At 41.9% G+C, this 22,669-nt stretch overlaps 1 protein-coding gene across 2 annotated transcripts in view; it reads left to right on the forward strand.

Moving 5' to 3' along the window:
• The window catches only part of SKI (SKI proto-oncogene), a 153,080-nt gene that overhangs the window by 29,711 nt on the left and 100,700 nt on the right, over positions 1–22,669 (forward strand). For both annotated transcript variants that reach the window (XM_069782743.1, XM_069782744.1), the window contains one exon: positions 3,051–3,972. In XM_069782743.1, the coding sequence (XP_069638844.1) occupies positions 3,061–3,972 (912 nt within the window). In that variant the 5' untranslated portion in view covers positions 3,051–3,060. The remainder of the gene's footprint in view (positions 1–3,050; positions 3,973–22,669) is intronic.

Genomic DNA, 22,669 nt, shown 5'->3' on the forward strand with positions numbered 1-22,669 from the left:
GGTACTTCTCCCTTGTCGTAGTCAGAACTTTTCTAAGACGAGGCTGAATGGTGGGAAGGGTTTTTTTTTTCCCAAGAAAGCACACCCTTTGGTTTGGAAATGATGGAATGGATGGAACGTCATAGATGTCCATCATGTTATCAAAAGGTTCCACTGAAGAATATTATTGAAAATTCTTCTCAGTTAAAGCCTTTTAGATACACCCGTTACTCAGTGAAGAATATTCCTAGCCCTGCTTTCTCTTAACGTGGTAACCTCTTTACCATCAGGAGTCAACAAGGACTGTATGGCCTAGATTTGTTAGATCACATCTTTAGACCTTGGTATTGCGGTAATGCCTAAAAATTCCACTCATGGATCAGTAAGTCCATGTGCGGTACGTTGTATAGACAGAAACTGAAAGGGTACTTCCTGCCACCAGCGGCTTTCTGTAATGAAGCAGTTTGGTAAAGAGTCTGTAAGTGTCTTCTCCCAGCACATGAAGACATAACTGATGACTTGGATCAACGCATTTGGTTCTTGCCTTCTCCAAACTCCCCTTTAAGGCGTGATGTCTAGGTTGGGTATGTGAGAGTGGGTTCCTCTGGAGAGATGCTGATTTAGTTGCACGGTCAAAGCTCTTTTGCAACTCTGTGACACCTCTTTCCTTTACTCTGACTGGGGTTTCAGAGTATAAAAATACAAATAAAATACGAGAGCTTGCTCTGTTCCCTGCCCCGTGACATTGATTCTGAGTAAATCACAACCTTTTTGTTTTCTGCATGCTCCTTGAAACAGTGTTTGGGTATTTGTCTGCTTGTTCCTCCTCTTTTGCCCTGATCTACCCGCTTTTTCTGCTCTTGCACTGTAATGGTAAACTCTTTCAGAGGAGACGATCCGAACGTGCAAGTTCTGCGCCACTCAGTGTAGCAGGATTCCATACTATGTGTAGTGCTTTACGTCACTGTTGCATTAGGAATAATATTTTAACAACTGTATCGGTGTGAAACTGCTCTCCAGGCTTTTTTTGGCAGGCACAGCGGACGGAGTTCGGAGATAACAGACGTAACCTTTCAAGCTTGTTTCTTACGTTCGTACTCAGCGCCGGTTGAAATATTTTTTAGGATTCTAGCCCGTGGAAAAAAGGGAGAAGCCAATTTCTTTTTTTTCTTTTTTTTTTTTTTCTTTGAAATGCGATACTACGAGAGCCTAGAGAGCACCTCGTTCCCGATCCGAGTAATAAAACCCTAATGAACTTCGCAGCGGCCGCCGGCCCTCTGCCCGCAGCGCTCCCCGGCCGCGCGGGGCCGGCTCCTCGGCTCCGACCCGCCGCCGCGCCTCGCTCGGTAGAGGGCGCTCGTCTCCGGGGCTGCCGCGCCGCGCGGTCCCCGTGCCCGCCGCCCTCGGCCAACCCCCCCCCCCCCCCGCTCCGGTCGTCTGGCGTTGAGGTAGAGGTGGCGATTTGCCCGTCTTTGCGACAGACGTGTGTTTTTTCCCTCGCCTGCCTACTTCCAGGGAGGGCTGGGGCAGCTCCCCTGCCTGCCGCACGGCCGGGCTGCAGTCGCGCCTCACGCTCCTTCCACGTGTTTAAGCGCGCAGAGGCGTCGCATGTGAGCGGGGCGTGTGACATGCGTGTGGAGAGCAGGCAACGCGTGTGCAGGCAGCGCTGGGTACATTCGGTGCGCGGCTCGCCACGGCGGGCGTCCGAGGATGTGCTAGCGGGACGTGTGCCGTTTTCGGCCATCAGTCGTGTCCGTGGGCCTGCGATTTCTGCTCGTAGAGAGGGGCGTGTGCTCAAAGTTGAACTGTAAGCGGGTTTGGCGACGGACGTGTTTAGTTTTGGTGTTTTGTTTGTTGGGTTTTTTTTGGTGGGGTGCTTGCACTTTGTGTGCGTGCGAGCGTGAGGCAGGCGCGTTTTCGCTTGTTCCCTTTCTACCGCTGTCCAGAAAGCAAGCGGCGAGAGGAAAAAAGCCCTCGCCCTACCGCCCATCCTTCGCGGCGCGGCGGTCTGTGAACCCAGCAGTTTACCCTCCCTCCCCGGCGCTGCCGCCCGGGGCTGTGCTGCGCGCCTGCCTGTGCAGAAGCTCAGCGCAGAGCGGAGGGGGGAGGCGGCCGCTGTTCCTGGAAGAGCCCGGCCTGGGGAGTTGGTCACATTCTTGGCTGGGATTCAATGACTGAGGCAGACACCAACAAACAGAGCGGGGGGAGGAGGAGGAGGAGTGAGGGAGGCTGAGCCAGCCTGCATTAGCTCAGCTCTCAGGCACTCTCAGTCTCTGCTGGAAAGAGGAGCTGGGAGGATGTGCGCTCTGTTACCGCGGCTCCCCACGGCACGCCGAGAAGACCGAGAGAAATAAGGGAAGAAAGGCGAACCGAGAGACGAGGAGTCCTCCCAGATCAAGCTGAGGGACCACGAGGTTGAAGGGAGCCTGCTTATTGCCCGTCCGAAGCCCCCGCGCCGTTTTGGAAGTGCCAGAGATTTGGGCCTTTTCTTCTGCGTTGTTCCCTTCCACAGACCAAGCTTTCTTCCTCCTCCTGCTTTTTACTTTCCTCCCCCGCGCCTTCCTTTCGGTGGATATGGACAGAAGGGTGATTACTGCAGAGAAGCAGCAGCCGCCAGAACATATTTGAGCCCCTGGTGCTCGGAGCGTGGCACAGACTTTTTGTATTTCTGTGGGTGGCGTGTGTGTGTGTGAGTGAGTGAGTGTGTGTGTGTGGTGGAGGTGTGGGAGGCGGGATTGGTTTGCCTGGGGGGTTGGCTGAGGGGGTGAGTGCTCGGATGAAGACCTCTTTTTGCCGTGACTCTCTGCTCCATCGGGGCAGCTTGGAGACTTGGAGGTTTTGAAATTGTAACGAACCACCAGAAAAGACAGAAGAGAGAGACACGCATACAAAAGGATTTATTTCCTATTCGTTAGTGGATTGTTAAACCTGAGTGGGAAGGAAAAAAAAAAACCAACAAGGGTGGGTTGTTCTATTTTGTCCATAATTTTTTTCTTAAAAAAAATCCCTTAAGTGGATTTGTACCAGAGTGGAAGATAACTGGGGATTTTTGTTGTTTGTTTTGGGAATAGAAACTAAAAAATGGAGACTGTAAGTAGAAGCAGCTTCCAGCCTCATCCAGGACTGCAGAAGACCTTGGAACAGTTTCATCTGAGCTCTATGAGCTCCCTGGGTGGCCCTGCTGCTTTCTCAGCACGATGGGCACAGGAGATGTACAAGAAAGACAATGGCAAAGACCCAGCAGAACCTGTACTGCATCTGCCCCCTATCCAGCCTCCGCCGGTAATGCCTGGTCCCTTCTTCATGCCCTCGGACAGATCCACAGAGAGGTGCGAGACCATCCTGGAAGGGGAAACCATCTCCTGCTTCGTGGTGGGTGGAGAAAAGCGGCTTTGCTTGCCCCAGATCCTGAACTCGGTGCTCAGGGACTTCTCCCTGCAGCAGATTAATTCGGTGTGTGATGAGCTACATATTTACTGCTCCAGGTGCACTGCTGACCAGCTGGAAATCCTCAAAGTCATGGGCATCCTGCCCTTTTCTGCTCCTTCCTGCGGGCTCATCACTAAAACTGATGCTGAGAGGCTTTGTAATGCCTTGCTTTATGGTGGCACCTATCCTCCCCACTGCAAGAAGGAATTCTCTAGCACAATTGAGCTGGAGCTTACAGAGAAGAGCTTCAAGGTGTATCATGAGTGCTTTGGGAAGTGTAAGGGACTCTTGGTGCCAGAGCTTTACAGTAACCCCAGCGCAGCCTGCATCCAGTGCTTGGACTGCAGGCTTATGTACCCACCTCACAAATTTGTGGTCCACTCTCACAAATCGCTGGAAAACAGGACTTGCCACTGGGGCTTTGACTCTGCAAACTGGAGATCCTATATCCTCCTCAGCCAGGATTACACTGGGAAAGAGGAGAAAGCTAGACTGGGCCAGCTCTTAGATGAAATGAAAGAAAAATTTGACTATAACAACAAATACAAGAGGAAAGCCCCCAGGGTAAGTGATGCCCTTAATTCTAAAGGGGGTGGGGGGAGAAGGAGAAAAAGGATTTTCTATAATTTCGGTAACATCTATTGACCTACTCAATTTGTTACCAGCTGCTTTTCCTTTGAGTCATTTAGCAGTCTAATCATGTTCTTAATTCTCACCACGTGTTAATGTAGACGAGCAGTGTTCGAGATGGCACCTTTTTTTCTCTGGTTGTGTTCTGAACACGGTATAGAATCATAGAATGGTTTGGGTTGGAAGGGACCTTAAAGATCGTCTAGTTCCACCCCCCACCCCCACCCCGCAAGGACGCATTCCACTAGAGCAGGTTGGAGTTTGTTTAAATTATATATGTGTGTTTGCATATCTTACTATACATGGAACCTGGTCTTTGAAACCCATCATGCTACCCCAGACTTTAGCGGGAAGTATGTGATTTTTGGGTCTTAAGAGCTTCAGTTAGGGCTCAAGGCAAGGCAGAAGCCAGAAAAAAGTAAGTTACTGATCGCTCCAGACGCAAATATATACAATTTGCTGATCAACTGCATGCCACCAGGGATGGAGGTGAGGGTGAAATTGTCTCAATGCTTGTATTGAAATAAAATGTGGCTGCTAAGAAAAAATCTTGACAGTAATGCAGGTTACTGGTGTTCAGATTAAGTGTGCGGAACATGAATGGAGATGCTTTACTGCTCTTAGAGTATCCCTGTGGAGTCTGAGTCTCCCCACCAGACAGGCTTTTGTATATTGGATTATGTGTACATTCAGTAAACGAATCTGTCTAGGGCCAGCTGCAGCAGCTTCTTAAGGTATGCCATGCCGTGCTGAGCCAGACAGCTAAAGCACATTTTTTTTTAGGTGTCCTTTGTTTTTCTTTCAGTCTGAGCTGCCTTTAGATCCCAGAATCCCTGGTGTGTGGGTGGGAGGCTGCCTTGGCATCTGGCACCAGTCCTGATCAATGGGCAGCAGTGCCACAAGGCCTTGAGGACTTGCTTACAGACACCAGGATGTCTGGCTAGCTGGCGATGGTGCAATTGGCTGTGGGATGAGCAATTCGCTTTCCGCTCCTTCCCCCCCCCCCAATATAAGGTTAAAGGAAACTCTTGCCTATTGAGTTTTATGCTGCAGGTTTGTTGGTTGGATTCTGCCTCATCTGTCAGAGATTTCCGAACTTTTCTTTGGTTTTATATATCTGGAGTGGAAGGGCAATGACACAAGCCTCAAAAAGAGAAGCAACGTTTAAAGCCCACTGAGAATGTTCAGTAAAATTCTTAATTACCTTACCAAATACCTGTTTAAGGGGGCAGACACACACTCAGACTTAAATAGGGCTTTTATTTATAAAAAACGCAGCAAAAATGCCCAAACAAAACCCGTTTTTTTTAAAATATCCTGCACAAACAATGCAGTAATTCCTACAGCTAGCCTAAGAGGCCTAGTTAACTCTTTTGATTGGCCTCTCCTTTTTTTGATTGAGGAGTAGAGTCTCACTCGTTCAAGTTCCAGTTTCTCTCCTGGTCTTATGTTTAGCCCCTGTTTCAATTCTTGTCCTCACCCCTCCTTTTCCTCTCGCTTGAGTGTCAGAAACGCTGTGACAAAGCTAGGCTGTAATGAGCCACATTATCTCCGTGGTTGGAGGTGGATGTGTTTTTAATGGCTTGTCTATTCTCCGTCAGTCATGTGCTAAGATGGAATGGTGGGATAGATGTATATGAATGTCTGTGAGAGGAGAATACGGCTCTGAAAGTGGCGGCATTTTTCGTGTTAGGAAATGAATTTTCTAGGGCATGCTTTGTTTGGGAAGCAAAATCGAGAAATCTCCACATTCTTGTGCAGAAAGGTACTGTGTCCCTAGCTTGGTCACTTCCAGAGTTTGATTAAAATGTATGTTAGTAGAGATGTGCTTTCCTTTTCATACGAGGCTTTTATGGCATTCTATTCAGTTGTACGATTTATCCAACACCCCAGGTGAGGTTGCAGGTGGAGAACAAGAAACAACTACTAAATCTTGGGTTTGCCTGACTTTTGGTGACCCGTTAATAGGTCCTAGTTCAGAACACGGCAAGCACTCTTCCCCTGCCCTCCAAAACCTGCATGCAACACAGCACTTCTTGCAGAGTGAACCCAGGATACCTAATAGTGGACTCCAGAAATTATGTAAGGAAATTGTGGCCATCTATTTCTCAGAAATTTTGCCAAAAATCCGCCATCATAAAATGTTAAGTCTCCTGCATAGGTTCATTTGGGAGGTGGCGAGGAGCTTGATGGGGAAGAGCAGAGTGGTGTGTGCTCAGATGATGGGCTAGAGAAAAAAGAACGCTTTATCATACATCCTGTGTAGACCTGGGCTTAAGTTTCAAGGCTTTTGAGCTGTTTTCAGGGCTCTCCTATTAATGTGGTGCAGTCTTGGGACCCTGACAGTGCTGGCAGAGTTTTTTGCGCTTATCCTTCCTTTTTCTGAAGTCTTTTTCCATTGGGCTTAGCCAACGGATATCATATGCTAAGGTCATTTGTGTTGTAGCAGTGTGTGCAGATAATTATGGTGAGATTTAATCAGGCTCTAAGACTGGTAGACTGTGGCCAGGGGCAAGTAACACTGGAGTAAAGTTTAGATGCCTAGTAAGGAAATGCAAGGATGGTCCCGTGTCTGTGTGTTTGTGTTAATTACTGTCAGTCTGTGTGGGGTTTGTGTGTCTGTTGGGCTCTGTGTATGTCTGTCTCTGTGGATGAAAGGGTGAAGCATATGTGTCTTTGTGGTGGTCTTCCTTTTTGATGTAGATCTCTGCATTGCTTTGTTCTATTTTATACAGAGGTGTTTGTGTGTGTTGTGTGCCGTAATCTGCTGTGTCAGATATTTGGTCTTCTGCTTTTAAGAGTGGGCTTGTTATCAGTTTCCCAATTTATTTATTTACGTGTGTGTGTATATACACATTGCTTTGTGTGTTGTGTTTTCCATGCGGCTCTGTTAGTATGTTGGTAGCATGGAATATATATGACCATTTTTATGGCTGTTTAAGAAGCGGTGAGTTTTTTGACCTTTTTGTATGTCTTCATGAGGTTTATGTGATGAGGTGTGTAGATTTCTGCCAGCACAGCTCTGCCTTTTAAGGGTCTGACTTAAATGGAGGAGCTGGGTTGGCACAAGCCCCTGTTGCAGATTCAGCGTACTGGCAAAACTGCCTTTTTTCCCTGTCTCCCCCCCCCCCCCCCCTTTTTCCTTGGTGTGGTTTTAAAGCATTGCTACAAGGCATAGCTTTACCTAGACACTTCATTCCCAACATATATTTCTATATGCATCAAGTATCCATTGTGTATATCTATCTGTCTGTATCAAGAGATGGATACATAGATGCAGATACATTGTCCCTCAGTCAGCCTGGTTGGTTGAACAAAATGCGTGTTGCCTGGTCTTGCCACTTGCAGAAGAATCTTTTGTCTAGATGTCTATGAAGTCAGCAAAGGGTCTTAACCAAAAATGGGAGGGAGTTGTGACAGCTGGAGCCCCCACTAGAGCAGGAACCATAGAGGCCTCAGCCACTTCCCTTACCCTCTTCTAACATTTTTTTTTTTTTTTTTTAATATTCTCCCTGTTCATCCTTGGATGACCTCCCATAAGCTCCTTCACCTTCCTGCCACTTCCCACAGCTCTGTCTTTTCTTGAGCCATATGATAACTTCTCCATTTTCCTCTGTTTGTATCCTTCACTGGTTTTCTACCTTCTCGCATGCTTGTGCACGGTTTTTTTTCTGCTTTGTTTGCTCTCTGGTCTTTGAGAGTCTCCATGCACCAACCTGGCTTTTACTTGAGCTGGTATCCTGTTTCCCTACCTGTCTCTCTTTTCATCCACCATTACTGACATGGAGCACAACCATTACATTCTGGGGTATTTCTAGAAATTTAAAATGTGAATAACCCGACAGGGTTGCAAAACAGGGTCCTAGAAATCCATCATCAGTGCCAAAGCCTTTTTCTTGAGCTCAGCAGCTGGTGCATGTTACGTGTTCACTTGCTGGTATAGATAACGGCCTTGGTGTGTCTCTCACGCTCTCTTTCCCCGTCTGTGTGACAGACAGCTCTCTGCTTTTTTAACATCAGTATGCCTCCTCTATGATTGAATTAGTTCAAAAAGCAGGCCTGAAGGCTTTGTTGGTTGCTATTTCCAGTAAAGGAGGGTGGGTTCGACTCTTGTATCTTTTGAACCCTTTTTTCTTTTTTAAATACTGGACCGAGCAACGTTTGACAGCGCTTTCATATTTCCTACCTGTGTGCCAGACATCTGTACTTTTAGCAAAACTGTATGTGATCAGACATTAAGAGAATAAGAGAGCTTTCCTTGCACACGTGTGAACACACCCACACATGCTAGCACTGCAGTGTTCCCACGGTTCAAGTCCCAGCAGCACTTCTATGAAGTAGCTGGAAGCTAGAAGCAGCATTCTGGGTACTGACACACAAATGAGCACATAAGGCCTCCCACTTTATTTCACAATGCCTACCAACCCAGTGCTGCCACAACATGCAGCTTTCTCAGCTGGAGTAAGGTTTAGCCAGGTCAAGTGTGCAGCCAAATCAAAGAACAAAAATCGCTGAAAGTGAAATAGTGCAGTACTGACTGAGTTGTAGGGTAGCTGTGGACTTTTAGGTGCTGCACAATGGTTGCTGTGCTGTGCTTTATGGCCACCTGGAATGCTGCAGTAGTAGAGCTAGAATGCGTATCTTTCTCTATCCTAAAGTCCTGCCTCGTGGCAGTAGTAACCTTCTTTATTTGTTAATAGTATACCTTATCCTATGGTAGGTATAAGCAGAGAGATTCTGATTTTTTTCACAGGCAGTAGTGTTCCGACAGCTGGATGGATTTATTATTTTGGTACAAACTGACTTGATAAATACTCTTGGAAAAATTTGCCTAAGAACTGAGGGTTCAGTTGTTTTTTCCATGGAGCAGTGAAGTCATTTGTTCTTTTACCTGATGTTCAAGAATTATACTAGAGATTCCCCAGTAAAAATTTTGAAGTCCCTAAAACAAAAATGTTGAAGTCTTGAGGCAGTAGTTTAGTTCAGAATCCTTTTACAGCTTAAAAGTTGAACTTCAGAAACGATACCATGCTTAAACAAAATCCTGTGTACCTGAGGAGGTGTCAGTGTTTAAGCAGACGTCAGCGTTTTTTTCCCAAGCGTGCAAACAGCTTTATAGATGTTGTAGATCAAGAACAAAGAAGCAGGTACGTGCATGTGTGTTAGACAAAGAATATGCTGCGAATAATGATCTAATGATGTTGAGTCAACTATGGCTCTCTGTTGCCCCAGAAGAGTTCCTAAGTTCCTGAATTTAGTCCTCTTGAATTAGGGAGGGAATTATATGCAATCTCTTCTTTTGAAAATCACTGCCTAAAATATTTAAACATCTGCCTCTCCCTTCATTGTCTGGGCTGTCTTGCTTGCTTCTCCATTTCTGTGGTTTCGGGCTTGGGTGTATGTTCTGCCCAAACAGTAGCATGCTTTGAAGATGCACGTAAACACAGTTTATTTTTTGGATGTGCTAGGAGCCTAACACCTGGTCTCTCTGCCAGGATATGAACATGCTTATCACTAGCTTGAGCTGACTGACCAATGAGGGTGTGTTTTCACTTGCTGAGAGGCGCATTTAGATCAGTGTTGTAAAAGCAACTGGAGGCGTCTGTATGAGGCTGCTCGGAGCATGTCTAGACAATGCAGTGGTTAAAATTCTGGCAGCCACTTGTACCTTATCTACACCTTCCTTTATTCTCAACGCTGCTAGAACAGGGGAAATTTGGGACTACATCTAGGTGGTTGAGCCTGAGCAACATTTGGGTATCTAAAGAGATGCATTGTGCATTCTTATTGAAAACTCATGTTCTTGTCTTCTGTTAGCAAAGTTATTTTGCCAAAGGTAAGGGGTTTGAATGGTACTGACTACAGCAAGGAGTGGGCCAGTTGTCCTATTACTGGTGATAACTGATGATTGGAACTTACATTGCTGGCTTAGCTGGCCAAACTGCTTTGCCATTGCATAAAGAATTGTGTCTCAATGTGCACAGTACTTAGACCCAGAAAATCTTTTAATTCTCACTTTTTTTTTTTTTTTTTAAAAAGCAAACTTTGACCTTGACACTGTTAACTCTTATTTAGAGGGAACTGTCGTGAAACAGTTAGACTAAATCCAACAGGGGGTTCTTGGAAAGAAATTAGAGCTTAGACAAAACCAACAGACTGAATTGTAGAGAATCTATCGATAGAATACTGTCAATGACTAGGCTAATCTATTTTAGCTGAGTGGCCGTAGAGCACTTAATTCAAATTGATCTTCACGTACAGGAAGCATTACTTTAAAATGTAGTAATGTAGTGTGGTTTTGTTTTAAATTTGTCAATTATGCTATGTGTGTTAATGATACATTTTATTAAATAATATCTAGTTTGTTGGCATATGTTTTCTGAATCTAGGTAATATACATTAATAAATCTGCACCACTTTTTAAAATGCTGTTCCACTCTCTGTGTCTCATACAGCCGATATGTGTTCTTGGAAAATGATTACAGAGAAGCAAGTTTGTTCTGAAAAGATGTGCTCTGGTCCCTTACCTTCCTCATTTATGCCTTGTGTAGCCTTGTATGTCTTTTACATTTCATTGTCAGTGTAGAGATTCAACCTCAGATTATTACTGAAATCACCTGTTCCCATATCTTCTGGAACATACGAGGTTAATTTGAAGGTTTGGGGCTTTGGGGCTAGTTCTGCAGTTCTCACTCAAGCAATCAGCTGACACAGTAATTGGAACCAGTTCACCCACAAACCACAGAAGACTTGTATACGTATCAGACTTCTTCCTGTGTGTTGACTGGCAGTACTTGCAGTCATAGAATAGAGGGACAGATTCTGAACCAGGATATACCGGTGTTGAGACAAAGTAGCTTCACTAAGCTCCTGGCCTTACCTGGCATTTACAGGACTGTGCTAAAGCTGACAGCAGAACCTGTAGTTCTGCTACTGCAGTATTTTCATTTTGCTTATTAATGAGGTTTTGGTTTCATAGACGTTTGATGGTGCTCTGATCCTGACGGATCTTACTGGATGGGGCAATAGTTTCTGCAACTGAGAGCTGGCTTCAGACTGAAAGGATTTTGTCTGCTGGTTGCTACATGCAAGATGGGGTTTTAAGGTTGCAGTAGATATCTAACAGGGTAGGATTTTTTGTTGCTGTGTTGAGGATTGGTCAATTTTTTTATTTTTTTATTTTTAAACGATGAGGAAATATGTCTAAAGTTGGGATAAGGGCCAGCCCTTTTTTCTGATGCAAATTCAAGGACCATAAACTTGGCCTCAGAATTGTACCAGGTACAGTGCAGTTCTTTGAGTGTGCCTGTTTTGTTGGTATTGAGCAAGCCTGCTGGCTGATAAACATTGGCCCCTCTGCACTGAGCTAATTATTTTGCTTTGACTTCTGGTTGGATGAGGTAACAAAAACGCTGATACAAATTCGGGCTCTGATCCTGTCAGTGTTTCATGGACAGAACTCTTCCGGAAGCCAGTGGGAATTCCCATGTGTAGAGCTCTTATCATTGGCTCCATCTGTGGTTTGGTTGCTATCACATAAAATTGGGCTTCTCCAAGCAGTGGATGCATATTAAAACAACCTGATAAGCTGCATAGTCATATGTTCTGTTAGATGAGACAGGTTCTGCCACCCTTACTCGTGTTAAGTAGTCTTTACTTGTTTTAACAGTCTTATTTAAAAAGTCAGGGAAGACGTACATAGGATAGAGATTCTGTGTGTATGTAAAAATTGCAGCATCATTCTGTATACTGGAGATAAACAGCAAAAGAGCTAATCAATAACTTGGTTTCTGGCTTTGTTGTTTATTGATTTATGTACAGTTACCTTTGCACATGCTTTGTAGAAAATGTGACTTTTATGTTTGGTTTTCTGTTGGGTTTTTTGTTTGTTTTTGGTTTTAATTAAAGCTGTTGCTGTTTTGGTATGAGACTCAGTTGCACTGGAAGCACAAGAATTGCTTAGGCTTTAAGGATTAAAAGACAGCAGCAACATTAACAAAATAAGATGCAGCCTAGTGCTTGTCCTTTCCTATGGAAGATTTCAGCATTATATTCAGAAGATGTACCCCTGTGCTTTGTTCTTCATCCTCTGTTCAGTCAATGGTATCGTTTTATAGAATAAGGTCATTGACTTGGATTGCTTCTTGGTTTCTCAACCCTTTTCACCAGCCAGTTTGTGTAATGTCTGTCTGAAACATTGAGTAAGGGCATTGAAATAGCAGACAGGATATCAAGTGTTCGGAAGTCTGGGTTAAGTATAACAGACAGTTCTGGCTCGTGAAAGGGGAGCAGCCCCTTGAGCTTGGTTACAGATCAGTCTCTGTGGAAACAGCAGAGTCTGGTCTTCGCATCCCTGTTACAGCTTTTCCCCTCTGTTCCCTCAACACCCATATAATTAATTGTGTGTGGGTGCACCTCTTCTAGAGATGTGTCTTCCTTGTTTCTTAGTGGCACAGAATTGTATGTAATAATGTCTCTTTCTAAGGATTACATAAGTTGAAGATGATTTCTCCACTGGGAGAATTATGCAAGTTTAAACCGAAATGTATTTAGAAAGCTTTTATGTATGTGTTTTCTGACTCGCAATGCAGAGGGTGATTTATTTGCATCCTTAATTGGACAACATCTGTTAGGGTTGAAAGAAAAACCATTGCATATCTTTTCACTGTCATATCCTGCATTTTTCTGAAGTCCCCTACCCCCTCCGCTTCCTACCTCACCTGTGTTACAGGCTCTGATTCTTCATGCCCAAGTAGAATCAGCCAGGCACTCAATTGGACACTCTCCTGGGGAGGGGGTCTGCGGAATTTTTAATGCATGTCTGCATTGGTGTTATGTGCCAGTGGTACTGTTAAAATCAGCAATAATACCACCTGTTTTCTTCCAATCTTCAGATTTTCTCCTTTCATAAGAAATTTTTGCCATTATTACCATTAAACAGAAGATAAAGATGGTGAGAGGATTCCCAGTTCTGTCAGTGAAGAAAGACAGTCTAAAATATTTCTGTAATGCTGCATTTAGTAATCTTTGACCATTTAGCAAAAACTTTCCTGTTGCTTTTCAGCAAAATTAAGCTGGTTTGTGTCACTTAACACAGGAGAAGAAAGCTCTGCAGTCAAGTGCGTTTGTTGAACTTGAAGAGGCCAAAGTAACTTCTTGCTTAAATGTGAACTTCTGCATTTGTGTGACAGTATCCTGCAGTCCAAAATCTGGCAGCTGACCTATGCACACAACCCTTATCAATTTCAGTGGGGGAGCTGCACAGATCTAAAAAGCTGTCCATACAGTTCAGATGGCAGAAGCGGGATCATGATAGTAATTTTCTTTTCTATTATTATGTAATACTGGAGTGCTGCGTATCTTGGACTGCATGCATAATGCCTGTAGGTGCTGTTTTCAGGATGTAGCTAACAAAATTAATTCTGCTGAGTATTAAAAAATACAGATTGCATGGGGATCCTGCTGCTTACTAAAACAGAGATTGTAGTAGTACCAATTAGAAGCAGTGAATTATTTTAAATAATTAAAAACCCCTCTGTATCTATAAAATTTCTCTAGGTCCTGTATTTTTTTGACAAGTGTCTTTAAAATAAACCAACCAAAAAGCCTCGAGATTTTTCAGGTTTACATATTTATAGCAGTAAAATAAGTTTTATAGCTTTTATACACATTAATGGGCTAGAAAGGCAAAAAATAGACAATATTAAGGCTACAGTGTGGTCTGATTTCAGTAACCTTTGTTGATGTAATGGATTTCAGATTTACACTTCCGTTGTTAAGAATTTCTCCTGAAATTATATGTTAAGCATGCTCTTCTAAAGTACCATTATTGCACAGTTGAAAAACTTATCTGAGTTGAAAGATAATGGAGTGTCATTCAAGAAAAAAAAAAAAAGAATTCACCATTCTTAACTCCCCACTAGCAGTTTCGGTTTATTCAGTGGGTGTGAATTATCTCACCCATGCTGGTATGATTTAGAAATATTCCTTTGAAATAAACGTATCTAGAGTGGTGCAGAGCTGCTGTGAGCAGTAAATCAGATTCAAAAGCGTACAGACTGCAGCATTGGGTCCATTATTGATACTTCTTTGTTCCCATTCATTCACTAATAAGAAACATGCCATACAATGAGTCCTTGCACTAATATATCCAAAGATTTAGCTTTGTTTGGCTTTTTGCCTTTTTCTTTTTTTGCCACAACAGTGTAGTTTTTTGCAAAACTGGTGAAGCCAAGTAATCTTTGGACCATATTGAGCAGTAGATAGTGATATAAGTGGTGAAGGTGGTGTAAAGTGCTCTATTAGACTATTCAGTGGCTACGCAGAACTACCATTCAAAGGCCTTGGCCCTCAGCACAGTGAATTAGGAGTTCCTTTTCTAAAAATTTAATTTCTAGAAACATATTTATGTGAAAATCTTTTTTATAATGGATTCATTCACCCTTCTTTAGCCCTGTTGATTCTTGAGCAAAGATTGTGTGTGTGATATTAAATTCTGGCAGAAAAAATTATAGTTTATTTTTTATTACTATATAATTTTGTATTTAAAATTATTATATAATTTTATTATATAAAATTGTGTGAATGAAAAGGGAAAAAAAAGAAAAATCAGTGATTCGGAGGGAAAAAGGAGTAGAGGGAGTTGGCAGTGCTGTAACTACTATTTGCTTGTATTTACCATATGACTTGCATCTTTATTTATAGTGTTGTTTAACTTATCCATGTGTCTTTTAAGTAAATTTGGTCTTTTTGCAGTTTCTTTTAACAATTAACCTAGCTGTGATGAGGCTTGAATGAGTATCATCTGCACACCTGTTTTTAATATTAAAGATCAGGCATTCAGTGCTTTGTGGCTTTAGCTTGAAATTCAAGTTGCTTTGAGTCATCCCTTTCGTCTTTTGTTTGGGTGGAAAAAAGGAGTGGCAGTAAACGGCCTGCAGCTAAGAAATGAAAGAGTTGAATTAGGTTTTAGAAACGTTAGTCTTGGCATTTGGGACATTTGCATTTGTACAGATCGTCACGCTTCGCTTTATTTTATTTTGAGCTTAGCAGTTCAGTGCTCAGGATGAAAAATGTTACATATATTTTTCCCAGTTAGGGGACACATGCATACTACACTGGAGGAGTAGGAAGGAGCTGGAGTATGAGCTGTGGTTTCATGTTTCAGCCAGATTACTAGTAATAGCGGCCTATGGATTATTGCCCCACCTGTAGTCTCTATGCTGTGCTGCACAACTGACTCAGGTTTTTTTTCTGACAGCAGCTTCTAATTCTATGAACCAGAGGACAGTCCAGTCTTTAAAAACCAAAATGAGTCAATGAGACAGAAATTGGTAAGAAAAGATTGCAGTGTTCTCTTTGTTTCACTTGATTTTGGTTTAGTTTGTAAAGCTTCAGCAGTTTGAGTGTAGCTATAGGAGAAGCTATACTAACACAAACGGAGGGGACAGTATGTGGGGAAGCTGACAGCAGGAATATCTTCCCCTGGTATCATTGCGGAGTATTGTGTAAACAGCCATAGCTTGTGTTAGGTTACTGAATTGCTTTAGTGTGTAGAGTTATATTTATGTATTTATAGATGCGGAGATGAGGTTTAACTTTTGCCATTATAGAGAAGAGGTAATGTTTTAAATGCCTCTGTGGTCTAGACCTTGAGGGTCTTCAATCAGTTTATTTTGCCTGGTATGCAGTAAGAGTAATCCACTTGACATCAGCGTAGTTGTGCTGTCATGTATACCGTGCCAGGAACTTGATTCAAGTAAATGGAAGAAATAGGAGCTTCTTTGAAACAGACCCTGAAGTATAGTCATAATTGGACCTAATGCCTTGCTTTAATTCAGGGAAGGTCATTGAGGCAACGTTTTGCTTTGTGGTTTGACTACAGTGAAGTCAATGGACTTGGTCCAAGTTTATCAAAATGTATCTTAAGAGTGAAAATCACTTGTCATAGCTTCTGAATGTAGCCAGTTCTTCCTCACTGGTTATAATTTGAGGGTTAAATTCTGCTGAGATTTTTACAAATGAAAATTTAGAGTAATTCATGGGATTTCATTGGAGGTTATCTTTTCAGAAGTCTGTTCCTACATTTAAGTTCTACTGTTATGAATTTACATGCAAATTTATAATTTAGGTTTCTAAAAATTTATCAAATTTGCCCTCATTAGCTGGGCTAATTTATTGGTGCAGTTTTCTCTTAGTATAACTTGATTTCATTTCAGTAGATTCGCACTAAACTTCATATATTTCTTTGTTTCCAAGAGGGTTGTTCATTCATGTTCTTCTTAAAGAGCAGCTGGATCCCATCTTGACAGATGTGAAAACCCTTACATTGAAGTTGCTGTATTATTGGGGGGGGGTTTCTTGAAAAAAATCTCTTTTACTAATGAGACCCCCCCCCTTTGGACTTTTTTACTCCCTCAGTCAAAATCATAATCCCCTGTGACATCAGAATTAATTGCTGTAGACAATTTCGATGTCACAAAGTAAGCATTAGGTCTCATGGAAGAGAAATACGGAGACGCATCCTGTTTCAAACATTTCTTAACTAAGAAAAGGTTGCTTGATTTTTTTTTTGTTTTCATTTTAGAAAGAAATTTTGCTTTAGATTATAATTGCAAAGTAACGATTGAGTTGCTCCAAATTCACCCCACTAAATCTATCTCAGTAATCATGTAAAAGATTCTCCAAACTGGCTTTCTGTAATTTCTTTTTTGGCAGTGGAGAGCTGCAGTTCTGTGGGTTATATTACTGTAGGGCCAAAACTGAATTGCTACCCTGGAAAAACTTTTAAAATGACTGGCATGGCAGATCCATGTCCTAAAGTAGTAGTTTGCAGAAGTAAGTTCATAATTACCATCTCAGTTGCTCCTCTTCCTGCTGTTCTGGACACGCTGGTGGGGTGGGTTTTTTTGGGGGGGGGGGGGGTGTTTTGTTTTTTGGTTTGTTGTTTTTTTCCAAGCTCCTTCTGTAGGCTTCTTGCCCAAGTGCATCTTGGGATTTCCCTTTTGCTGAATGAGCTGCTTGTTTGAGAGGGAGGAAGTAAGGTCCCTTCTGGATTAGGAGGGAATGGGGGTGGAGGGTGGAGAAATGTCCTGTTTCATATGCAAAGCACACTGAAGTGGAAATAAAAAAAAAACAAAACACATGAAAACCTTTTAACAAAACCATCCATGTCACAGACTGGCAGAGCAGCTGCTGGCTTTGTTAGGGAGAATATTAATGTTTCAAAGACTTACAGAACCTCCTAAAAATGAGATAAAGGATGGATTTTTTTTTTTTTTTAATACAAGCTGAGGTAAAAAAAAAATCTCCTTATCAATATCTGTGAATGGAATGTGCTATCAACTGATGCGGTATCAACTTCCACAACAGAGTCCAGAGCTCCGTGAGATACCTTGTTAAGATTTACTCTCTTCTTTCTGTGAGATTTGAATGTAAAAATGGCCCCGATTCTTCAGTTGCTCACATCAGTATTAGCTGTGTGTAATTTGATTGCAATTAAGTTTCTCCTGCTTGGCCTAATAAGTGATCTAGCAAAAGAAGAAAGTAGCTTTTCTGATCTTAACCTAATGTTGCTTCAGCTGGGAGCAGTAAAATCTGTGCAATGAATGAGGAGTCCAGTATTGAAAATTTTTCTTTTTTTTTGCATCAGTGGTTGTTCATCAAGAATCAGATGGGAAAGTTTCTGTAACACTCAAAAAGTATGGAGAGCAACTATACTCAGTTGTCTGCAGTCCTCGTTCCCCTTCCTGGTCAGGTCAGCCGGAGATCAATTAAAAAACAGTTCGATATAAAAAAAACAACCAGCCAAACAAAAACCCAAACCCTTGCTTGTATTTGTCTCATTAAAGATATCGTAATAATGATGAGTGTTAAATCCCACTTAATGTATAGTGCAGATGCAATCACCCCAGCTCTTACCATTTTATTACTCAGCCTTATTTGTCAAAGCAAATACTAATGCAGAACATTAAACTGGCTTAAGGCTGCAGTGACTCTGTTGGAGTTGATGATAGTGTGGAAGTGGTATCAGCATCATCTATACCAGCATGAACAATATGAGGCTGACCCTGCGGCCCTTCCTGTTGCTGTTTGTGAGATTGTTTCCATTTCTGGAATAAATGGGGGCTGCTGTTAGATTTAAAAGTTTGTTCTTGGATTATTGGTATAAGAAGCCTCACTTGAAAAAGCAGGCTATTAAAAGGAACAACTCATAGAACTGGCCTCTTTTTCAGGATATTTTACAAGTAGTAAGCTTGGTGACGATCTCAGGTAATCCTGTTTTCATAATGGTGCAACTCTAGGCATCAGAACTGTTCTGATGTTTTTATCGGTGGCTGTATATAAAATCCTTTTCCCTCAAGATAAATAAGCTGAATGTCTTTTGTATTGTTTTTATTTTTCTAGTTTAGAGAACCAAAAATGATAAAAGTTGATAATGTAATAATCATAACACCACTTAAACCACAAAAGCATCTCTGTCAGACAAGTATGACATTCAGCGATAGAAGGAAGTGCTCTGCTGCAGGCCTAGCAGATTTCTGGTTTGTGTGCTGAACTCATTTTCTTGCACAACATTTTCAAATGCTATAGAATTTCATCTTTTTAAAAGGGAAGCGTTAGCATTGTTTCTGCAGTGGTAACCTTCCAAATGTGAGCAGGTATTAACTTTTGCTATAGTGTCTGCCTGTGTCTGTTAACCAGCCTGAAACAATGAGTCCGTTTTATGTTGTGGGAACATTGTGTTCTTGACTCTGAATCCTTATCCTCTTAAATAGAAAATCATCATCTGACATCCTTGGAGCAGGGCTTTTGACAGAGTAGTTTCATCCTGCACGCTTTGGGTCATTTATGAACCATGTAGCTGGCAGATAATTGCATGTTTTCCTTGATTCTAGTTGATCTTAGAGTCAAAGGGGTTTTTTTTCCTGCTACTGGTCTGAAAGTTTTCTCAAACCTTTCTTTAAATTCACACTAAGTTTAGTGGCAGAGTGGGGCAGACATTGATACTTTTTCTCCTACAGTTATTGAAATGAAGGTATTTGGTTTTTTTAAGCAGAAATGGATTCTCTTGCGTGTAGACCCATTTTTTGAGAGTAACTGGGAGCTGTATATATGAGCAGACAGTAGTGATCACAGGTTAAAGTAGGGGAATAGTTAGCATGGGTATAAAACATTTGCTGTAGTTCCGAATATTACTATTGGAATAGTAACTGATCGGAATCAGTTATGTTCTAATGTTCTTAACAAAGAAATTTTTAAAATCTCAGTTGTAAATCTCTTTTTCATTCAAAAACTGTCATTTTTTTTTTCTTGTTACCCTTAGTTTATTTTACTTAGCTGCCTTCTGCACAAGGAAGTGCCTGTGTAATGCCCAAGCCATTCCCATTCCTCACTGAATGATATGCAAATCTAGTCAATTAAGCAGGGGGGATTTAATTAGCAGTTTAAGTTCATGTGTGAAGTGTCTTGCCTTAATTACTTAACAGTTTTGTTGCAAATTTGCTAAGTTTTTTTTCCCACAGAACTATCAAAACTGTGATTTTTTTTTTTTTTTTTTTTTTTTTTTTTGCGGGGGGGGGTGGTGGTTTTAACATTTTCGAATACTGAGTATTGCCCAGTGCGTTTGACCTTTGCACTGCTTCTGTGTATGTGTGTCCCTCTATTTATAAACCTCTTTTCAAAGCTGTGGGGACAAAGCAAAACTATTGTCTCAAGAGTAGAACGATACATTAAAAAAAGAAAAAATTAAGGATTTTTGTACATAAAATTTGGAGTGAAAGGCCATTTATTTGTTGTTCTTTGTAGCTAGATGACACTATTATAGTAGTATCTGTGTAACGGCCTAATGTGGTTGTCATGCATTATATTAAATGGTTGCTTTTGTTTCACATTCTGTCTGGACAAGTTGCTTTTCTACACCACTGCAGAATGTCAGTATGTTGCTGTGTCAGTGGCGTTGCAGTGATGCAAGTAACTCAATATTAATACAAATAAGAATACTTGTGTGCTGGTGTAAAACGCGGTGTTTTTTTGTTTCACACCTCCTCATTTGGAATATCTGAGCATGTGAGAGTGGCACCATTTAATTCTGTGATACTCAGAAGGCCATCCCTGCCATTCTGATTTATGTATCAGGATGGTGCTGTCTTGTGGCCTTGTGTTTGGCTTCTTAAAACATTAAGGGTGGGAAAATGTGCTATGGAACGATGTGGTATCACCCATTACTGTATCACCACTCGTATGACATATGTACATCAAGACCGTAAGACAGATTATCGATTGCTGTAGCTTTATATCTTATTACTTCTCAGTTTTATATTGATGGTTGCTTTGTATTCTTGAACTGATAACCAAAGCAAGAGGACTATTTTTGAGAAAATACTTTGTTCAAAAGGCTCGGTATGTTTTCTAGATTGGGAAATCATAAGAAAAATACTTGGAGTTCAAATGGATCCCTCCATAGTCTGGCCCGGGACCATCTGATTTAAAACATCTAGACTCCAGCTAGATGTTGGTTCTTCTCTTTCTCCCTTTCTCTGTTTAATTCCCCCCTCTCCCTGCCCCCAATGTGAGAATCTCTGGGAATGGTAGAATTAAGGCAAAAACCTAGGAGACAGAGGAAACAAGATTAATTTCTATAAATTCCTCCCTTAATAACCCCAAATCACATTTGAATGTATCCCAGGACAGATACGAGTATGTGACCCTCCCTTCCTCTGGCTCAGCACAGCAGATGGTCTAGCTACTAAGATTCCTGGCACATTGCAATTTTTAGTATAACTGGGTGCAGTTCTGCTGTTCTGACACCCGTTTTCATCAACAAATAGTATTTATCCCTATGATGGTAGATATATCAAAGCCAGATATGAATTGCAAAGCAAAGTTTATCATCTGTTGTCATTCAGGCCTACTGGCTGTAGAGAAAAACATGGCTAACTTTTGTGCACTTAGCCTGTAGGTATTTCTCTCTTCCTCACTTCCCACCTCCTCTCCTGAAGTTGCCAAATACCAGGATGCCACTATAAATGCACATGAACAAATAGGAGTGATAACTCATGAAAGACCTGGAGGATGTTTAGCCATGAAGCACCATGCTATAATGCAGCATTTGGTTTGGAAAGTGCTGTTTTGGTACAAAGAGCTTCCCCGACCTCCCATCTGCGTTGTTTTAAATGTTGCAGAAGTTTTAAATATAAGTTCAGAGGAACAGCTGCCTCCTCTGTCTTTAAAAGTATCTCTAGGCAGCAGTCAGGTGATAAGCGAAGGGGTTTGAGAGTTCGGATAGTCTGCTTACATTATATGCTGATGTTATATATGCAAATCTGCCATTATTAAGCAGACGTGAAGCTTGGTCCTTGGAGCAACTGTAGTATGCAGTCAGTGATCCCATGGTTCATTAAAGGACCCCATTTTCATTACGGTCAACCACTGCACATTTCTGCAATTTGAAGACAACACAATAGGAATACTTGGGAAGTCAGGAAAGAAGAGTGTTGGGTGGCAGGATGCTGAGCAGTGTTTGCCTAAGTGGATGCTCAGGAACACATCTGGTGCTACGTGCCTTCACCGGTAGTTTCTTAGGATGATAGGTAGTATGGCTTTTATGGTAGAAGGGTTTTTGTTGCAGTCTGACTCCATTGCTGTGGGACTGAGCGATCGTGAACTCTGATACCTTGAAGAGCCTTTCTCTGATGGACTGAAAGTGTCCATCCGTTTGTGTCTCATAGCAATATGCTGATTGTGATTCCTTTTCCTGCTTGTTGGCTCCCGTTTTGGATCGGTGCACGTGTGCATGTACATGCATGGAGGAAAGGCTGGGGAGGAACAAGAACAACTTTTTCACTTACAGTCCACTGTACCACAGATTTACAGGTGATTGTTTTAAAGGATCTGTTCTTCAGGATCTGACAGAACTTTTTCATTTTCCATCAGTACAGTTAGAAATTTTGCTCATTTGTCTTCGACAATGCACAAACTGCCTTTAGCTTCACTGTATAGTATAGTGTGTAGTTGTACACTGTATAGTTGATGGTGTAGTAGTGACATTCTCAGTTTAAAGCTTTTAGACTTGAAAATGGGGTTTCTACCAACCAGGAATTTGAGACACATGGATAAGAAATTACTGCATTAGTTCTAGTGATTAGTTCTCGCATCTGTGCATCTTGTAGAGTATAGATTTTAAATAATTTAAACGCACAGATTACAGTCTGCAGTAGCAGTGTTGTTAGAATCACTTTAGTCAGCAGACATCCAGTCTGGGCAAAAGGCTAGGATGCTCATGTTTCCTTCAGGTCCTTTGATTAAAGGATCCTGTTTGAAGATGTACTGTGGCACCATATGATGGGAAATTCACCCTATTAATAATTCTTTTTATGAAAACAGAAGAAACATTTCTAAACCAGAACTCCTCATTTGATGTAACTGCTTTTTTGTAAATTGCTTTTGTGAAACAAGGCTATGTTAGAAGGAAAGAAAAAACAAACCCTGTGCTTCTTGCACTTTGGATTTCAGCCCTTGCTGTATCTCCACCACCTCAACCTCAAATATTAGTGGAAATGTCAAAGAATACTGTAATACGTAGTACTTCTGCCTTTCCACAGAGTTGCAGTACATCTTATATAATCCTGTT

Source organism: Haliaeetus albicilla, chromosome 4 (genome assembly GCF_947461875.1).
Source record: "Haliaeetus albicilla chromosome 4, bHalAlb1.1, whole genome shotgun sequence".
NCBI lineage: Eukaryota > Metazoa > Chordata > Aves > Accipitriformes > Accipitridae > Haliaeetus > Haliaeetus albicilla.